The sequence below is a fragment of the Penaeus monodon genome, chromosome 3 (genome assembly GCF_015228065.2).
Source record: "Penaeus monodon isolate SGIC_2016 chromosome 3, NSTDA_Pmon_1, whole genome shotgun sequence".
Taxonomy (NCBI): Eukaryota; Metazoa; Arthropoda; class Malacostraca; order Decapoda; family Penaeidae; genus Penaeus; species Penaeus monodon.
In genome coordinates this window covers 39,525,200-39,532,612 of record NC_051388.1, presented here as the reverse complement: position 1 = coordinate 39,532,612, position 7,413 = coordinate 39,525,200, and the positions used below count along the sequence as shown (strand labels likewise).

Genomic DNA, 7,413 nt, shown 5'->3' with positions numbered 1-7,413 from the left:
AACACCCTCATTCTGAAAAACACCCACACTTAACATCTCATTCAAACAGTGTATATTCATCATAAAACTTTGGTATCTACCTTTCTATCTAACTATAAAATAAATAAATACATAGAAAAAATGTATAAATGCATAAACTATGAGAGAGGGAAAGAGAAAAATGGGGAGGCAATGCAAGAGGAAGAAACAGAAAAAGGAGGACAAAGAACCACAACCAGACACCAATTTCCTGTCAACCAGCCACCTGCCTCACCTGAAACTGTGTGACTTGCTGTTGTCCTGTGTGGGTGAGAGCATGGTGCGGTCAGACCTGCGGCTGGGCGAGTTCCTCTCAGTCAAGTGAGTTTCAGAGTGGGCTTGAGTTGACAGCTGTATCTGCTGTGTAAGCTGGTGCAGCTGTAGGTCCAGCGCTGTGATATCCCCAATGCTGCGGCTGGGGCCCTTTGCCTCAAACCGCGACTCCACTTCTGCGCTCACCTGTGGAGGAGGGGGCAGAGTGATTGAGGGAAGTTGGGAGAGTGAAAAATGGTTTAATGAAGTCCTGTTAATCTAAGACTTTACTAGGACAGAAAACAAGAGGGTACTCAAAAGTCTCATCAAGATTAATAACTTTTTCCTTTACATGCCTAATAAAATATTACATAGGCCTATTGAGACAAATTTTCACCTGCATAAGGTCCTGGAGAGAGAGTTCCTTTCGTATGGATTTTGCTGGCTGGGGAAGTCGGGCTACATCCAACTTCATGATGTTTTCTAGGGTGTTGCGAAGTAGTCCTAGGCTTTTCCTGGTTATGGATTTGATGTGTCATTTTGTTAAAATCTCAATGAAGGTGCCACAAGAAGCCAATTCTTAAGCTTATGTGACTCACATTATACCCTTTCCTTGAGTTGTTTTGAAAATGTATTATTCTAATACTGTTAATATCAGTGTGTTGTTTTTATTATTATTGTTATTATGATTAATATAATGTTATCAACCAGACTATTAGCAATAAAAAATGAAACACAAATCCTTCCAAAAAGTCACAAAAAGGGTAAACAGATGAGATAGGTAGGATTAGTAATTGATTCCTTGGGTATCAAATATTTGTGGAGCCATCTATGTATAAAAAACACACACACACACACGCACGCATGCACGCACGCACGCACGCACGCTCACGCACGCACGCACACACACACACACACACACTGGACATGGTATATATTTTTGGGTTGATATTTCCAAGAACCTTAATATTTGTTATAAATTATATACATCTATTATCAATTACTCAACATAAGATACTTAATATTCACCTTTTAATGCATATTCTCAACATATCCCAGACCTCTTTACTTACCAGAGAGGGTCATCTTCAGTGACTGAGAAAACATAGTGGGTCATGTAATAGATGTTAGCTACCAGGTGTGAGCACTGTGCCTGGACTACCACAGTGGTCAGTAGAGCCATCAACTCTTCCTTGGTTAACTCCAGCTCTGGTTCTCCCTCTGCAGACAATGGATAAAAAAACACCAATGCATCGTAAAACTTGTGATATCATTTTGGATAACGGGAAAATAATATTCATCATCTGGCACTGAAATACTTTCATCAAATAAGAAACACATTTTTTACCTAGGAACATCAACCTCCTTAACCTTCCTAACTCCTACATTTGTTCTCATACATCAATCAATCTTCAAAACCAATTTTGATTCTTAAAATATAAATGATTTATGCCTCTGTTACATCAAAGATCAGTATCTAACTCTGTCCTACAATGTCCCTGTCATATATATATTATTCTTTATTACTTTTTTTTTTTTTTTTTTTTTTTTGGGGGGGGGTGTCTAATATTGGCTTAATTAGGTTTCAAGTGTTAAGCAAGTAACTCCAAGCAATACAAACACATGACTTGGACACATGATTTCAGGATAGGAAAGGAATCTAATCTAAAAGTAAACTACACTCATATCTCCATTAAACATAAATACATAAATACCTTGATCCTTATACTGGTGCAGGGTGACCCGAGCCTCCTTGGCCTGTGCTTGGATGAGCTCGATGGTGGAGTGGACACATTGTAATCTACCTATGGCACTCTCCACACTTGCCAGGGAAGCTAACTCAACAACCTGTATTTCAGAATACGAAAAAAAAAATATTGAAATGAGGTATATGGTATCAATATAAACAATATTAACAGGCTAATCTTAAAATACACCACAAACACAAACACAAAATAAAAAGTTGGAGAAGAGTATAATAGTATAAAATAGTATTAGCAATGTTAACACAGCATATAACACACAGCATAGACTTACCACAGCTGACAGATGACTAAAATAGTAATATTAAAATGTGACATTTGCAACAACAGTATAAACTCATGGCAATTAGAATAAAATGTGTCCTTAAAAACAGAATCAACAGAACTGGTGCAGCATAAAGCACATGAGAGGGTTGCGCAGAAGTATGAAAAAACAGAACTTGGTAATGTGAAAGGAATCAAAAGAGATAACAAAAACAGCTGTTCACAATTGGCAAAAGAGTACAGTAAAGAAAACTGACAGAAGAGAAAAGAAAAGAAGAAAAAAAAAAAGGAGAACAACATAAAGAATACAGAAGGTAAAACAAAATTAGCAGAATCAACAGAGTGTTCTATAAAGAGCATAAAGAACAGCATGAACCACACAAAGCAGCTGGTAGAGAAGAGCAACTCCAAGAGCAAACTCAAGAAAATTTAAAAATCAGGTCACGTCACAGACTCACGGCAGCTGGCAGAGGAGTGTAGTAGTGTGCCGGGACCCCCAGCTGGAGAGCTGAGAGATGAGCATGGCGGAGGTGTGACAACCGTGTCTTCACTAGCTGGTCAACCACCTGGCATCGTTCACACACCAGCCACCAAAGCATTTCATGGAGCCGCCCCACAACGTAGCTGTGGATACAAGTTCTTTGTTGTAACAATGGATTTTGCAGAGAACTTGTTGATCCATACCTGCATGATCACATCTCTAACTTTGATAAGATTTTAATGTGCTATACGACAATGAAACAAGTAACAAAGAGGGAAAGGACCACCATCCTAAAAACATAAATTTATATCAATACATAAAAATATAAATTCTGCAAACTTCAACTAGTTATCATCCAAAAACATTCCATAAAAATTCAGTCAAAAACACTTCTCAAGCAATCAACAAATCTAACAACTCACAACCACACAGACAGACCCCACACCAACCCCTAAAAACAACCACCCTAAAGTCCCATCCTTACTAGTCGAGTGCCCTGAAGAGCAGGTCCTGAAACTTAGCGTCAATCTGCATGGTGGCTGAGTGTCGTTTCAGCAGCAACTCCCAACAGTGGATGAGGGTGTCCTGCAGGATGTTCTGCATGTGGTCCACATTACTGGAAGGGTGAAGTGCGTCTGCTGCCTCCTTCACCTTCTGGTCCACCTCCCACAGCATGGGCCGGTGGCAGCGGAACTTACGCAAGAACTTTTCCGCTCTGCAGAGACAAAAAACAAATCTGTAACTGGGAAGCACATTTCAGCTAATGCCTCCAAATTAACCCAGTGGTGCCAGATAAATGCATAATTATTATTTTCTTCTTCAATTATGTCATATTTTCAACACTAATAATAGCAATGAAAATAAACTTTCCATTCCTAATGTGCAAGGAATGGTGTAATTAGGTGAGGTTGGGTTGACCAATAGTGGATTCCTTAGTAATAAGTGCTTCTGGAGCAAGATTAATAAATATTGCTAAAATTGCTTACAAACTCTACAAACATTAAAATTGGCCTTGGCCAAATACAAAAATCTGGTGCTTTTTGTTGTCGACAAGGAAGACAGCTGTGAAAATCTGGTCCAATATAAATTATAATTTTTCAGATAATGTATCTGTAGTGAAAATCTTTTCCTTAAACTGACATAAAAAACAAAGAAAAGAAGTAGAAGAAGAAAAAGAAGAAGAAGATGAGGAAGAAGAGGAAGATAAGATGAAGAAGAAGAAGATGAAGAAGAAGAAGAAAAAAAAAACAGAGAGACAACTACATGCACTATAACTCACTGAGCAAATGAAGTTATTGCTGTTGTGATGAGCTGGTCACAAACATTGTTGTCTTCATCCTGTGCTGTACTGAGGAGCTTGTCCAGTAACAGTAGGTGGATAATTTTGTCCTGAAAAATATATTTGTAAAAATTTGGTGTGGTTGTCTATTTCTTTTTTCTTTCTTTATTGTTTTTTTCAAAAATATATAGGTGGTACGTCATCTGGATAATAATGAACTTATATAAAAGGCTAAATCTTAATACATGTAAATAAAATAAATTGGAGCAGTCCATACAAAAAATATACTTGACTTCACATATATGTACAAACAAATAAATTAAACAGAAGTAAAAAATATATATATATATATCTAAACAATCAGTGACTCACCCTAAAGGTCACCAGATATTCAGTGAGAAAATGTTGCCTTGGAGACAACAACATCTGGCCCTTCTTCTTCATTGGAGATGATGACCCTTGGCTCTTCCCCTGTGATTTCATAGATGAGGCTGTCTCCATACAGAGCACTTACATACTGACTCCTGTTTAGAAAGGTGAAAGTTAAGATATATAAGTAAACAGTGCGAGTGTGAGTGTGCACCAGCGTGATTCTTCTAATTTCTGTAATCTGAATACTGCTTGAAATTAAACAAGAATGATCATGTTCTAACATTCTTTCCTTGACTTTTGCCTCCTAGAACCTTCCATGTGGTAATACATAATTCTCCTCTAGATCCAAGACCAATAAATGGCCGGTTACAATGAATGACTACTCAGCTTTTCAATAGAAATCATCATACATCATGTTCTCTCACTTACCCTGATGTCCCATGTTGCTTCAAAGCATGTGCCTCTGTAAAGTCAAAATATGATTGCAACTGAGTAATTAGAGTTTATTCCAGTACATATATTTATATCCATTTTTTATCAAATTTTGGTAGTACATAACTCCCATAAATATGCAGAGTTGAATTTCATTTTTCAAGAGGTTGTCTATTTGAAAAGGGGAGTTCCTTCTTCAGCAGTCCTTTCCTCAGAACTTACCTATAAGAGGCAGAGTAAGAGTCATATCATCTAGAGCACTTTGCTGTGGTATGCACACTACCCAGCTTGGTTCGCACCAGGTGGCCAGTTCTTCCCCATGGTGTTCCTGAACGATAATGATTATTAGACTTAAAAATAAACAGAAATAATAAACAGACAACTATACTTAACAAACAGCTTTTGTACCTTCACATACACACATATTTTCCTCTTCAGTTCCTTAATATTTACCTTTTTTTGACATCTGTAATGTTAATAGGGTGTTGCTAATTCTTTCTCTTATCTTCCATTTCCTAGATTCAAAAGCTGACCAACAATAAAGATACAAAGAGTGAACTGCCTTCTGTTTGAGTAATAGATGAATCATGTTGCAAGTTGCTACTCAAATATGGAGAAATTTTGCACAAGCCTTCAAGTGGGTATCAATAAAAAGTGTTTCAACGTGTCATTAATAACTGGCCATCAGTACATATCTAGTTTAAGACAATTATTGCCCACAAAATAAACAGTACATGAAATCTATTAGATAAATTTTCAGCTATGACACAACTGTTGCAGACTATAACTATCTAAGATATTTAATACCATAAACTACACAAATGATGATGGTAGCGTCAAGTGATCATCATGGCCATTGACTGGTTCCTTTTGGATAATAAACTACCAAGGAAGTCTATAAGTTGTAGAAAACCAATATCACAAACAGTATCTGGCATTCTAACTACTCTGGGTGTATTCAAATGTTCGAAAACACTTAGGTGCAAACATATCATTTGAGATGAAGTCCTTGGGTTTTAATTGGTAGGTTAAATGAAACCCGGGACAGGAACGGCTGATATTTATATATCAAAGAACTTCTTCATTTCTGAAGAGATGAGAAGCAACTTGGAATTTGTTATTCCATCGATTCCCTGTACTGCTTACATTGCGCGTGATGGGTGTCAGATAGTCAAACAGCAAAAATACTATATCTGTGACCTCTAAATATATTTACTTTACCTTTTATTTAAATCATCTATGGCCTACAACTATGTACTTAAACTCTTGGGAACTTTATATTCACATAAAAAATGAAGTATCTATACCTAATAAATGAATAACAAAAATCATAGCTCAAGTTAACCACAGATACACGAAAACATATACATACAGATAAACTTTACTTTACAGCTGATGTATCATGCAAGTATAATAACTAGAAAAATCAGTTTGGTTATTACTTTCAATAACAGAGTGCCAAAGGTAGAATATAAACAAACGTACTATCACAGAAAAGTTATCACAAATAAACAGAACTATGGTAACCTACATAGTTAAAACATGCAAACAAAAACACATACCAGTAACGACAACACCAAAACAATAACATAAACAAACAAGAAATCACAACACAAAAAAATTAATGAAAATTGAAATGCAAAATTCCCAACAATTTCCCCCCCAAAAAACATAACGTCAGCCTCACCTTGATGTGTTTATAAAACACATTCGCCTCAAGGGTCTCATCAGTCATTCTTTACAGCCAAAAGCATCCAGGAAAATGGTAATTAAAACCCTAATAATCCCAAGAGAGTGACATGTCAGTCGTCATCCTACACGTGTTCTTGGATCAGCTGTTCAGGAATGTCAACACACAGGGAATACGACACTCATCTTCTTTCTGGAGGAGAGGTTTATATTTTTTATTATCATTATGTCAGCTTGTAATAGTTTTGCCTTGCCTTTTTCATAGATTTTTGTGTAGTAACCTTTTAATTATTCATTATTTTCTTGAGCACAGTTTTAATATATATATATATATATATAATATATATATATATATATATATATATATATATATTATTAAAACTGTGCTCAAGAAAATAATGAATAATTAAAAGGTTACTACACAAAAATCTATGAAAAAGGCAAGGCAAAACTATTACAAGCTGACATAATGATAATAAAAAATATAAACCTCTCCTCCAGAAAGAAGATGAGTGTCGTATTCCCTGTGTGTTGACATTCCTGAACAGCTGATCCAAGAACACGTGTAGGATGACGACTGACATGTCACTCTCTTGGGATTATTAGGGTTTTAATTACCATTTTCCTGGATGCTTTTGGCTGTAAAGAATGACTGATGAGACCCTTGAGGCGAATGTGTTTTATAAACACATCAAGGTGAGGCTGACGTTATGTTTTTTGGGGGGGAAATTGTTTGGGAATTTTGCATTTCAATTTTCATTTAATTTTTTTTGTTTTTGTTTTAGTTTGTTTGGGTTTTTGTTTGGTTGTTTTGTTTATTGTTTTGCATGTTTACCTATTTTTTGTTTTTTATTTTTTTTTTT

The 7,413-nt window shown here is 36.0% G+C and overlaps 2 protein-coding genes across 2 annotated transcripts; both read right to left on the bottom strand.

Annotated features, from left to right (window-relative positions):
• Window positions 1-253: 253 nt before the first annotated feature.
• LOC119588632 lies at window positions 254-4,451 on the bottom strand (the record flags this gene model as incomplete). Its single annotated transcript, XM_037937273.1, is given in 8 exon segments — window positions 254-477; window positions 668-785; window positions 1,344-1,491; window positions 1,986-2,118; window positions 2,756-2,921; window positions 3,263-3,493; window positions 4,058-4,167; window positions 4,430-4,451. Coding segments are annotated over 6 exon segments (980 nt in total), but the record flags the coding sequence as incomplete, so codon positions are not given.
• Window positions 4,449-6,700, bottom strand: LOC119586226. Its single transcript, XM_037934932.1, has 4 exons — window positions 6,549-6,700; window positions 5,084-5,189; window positions 4,859-4,892; window positions 4,449-4,581 (listed from the first exon to the last, which is right to left on the bottom strand). The coding sequence occupies exons 1-4, from the start codon at window positions 6,594-6,596 to the stop codon at window positions 4,449-4,451; spliced, it is 321 nt and encodes a 106-aa protein (XP_037790860.1). The 5' UTR covers window positions 6,597-6,700.
• Window positions 6,701-7,413: the final 713 nt, after the last annotated feature.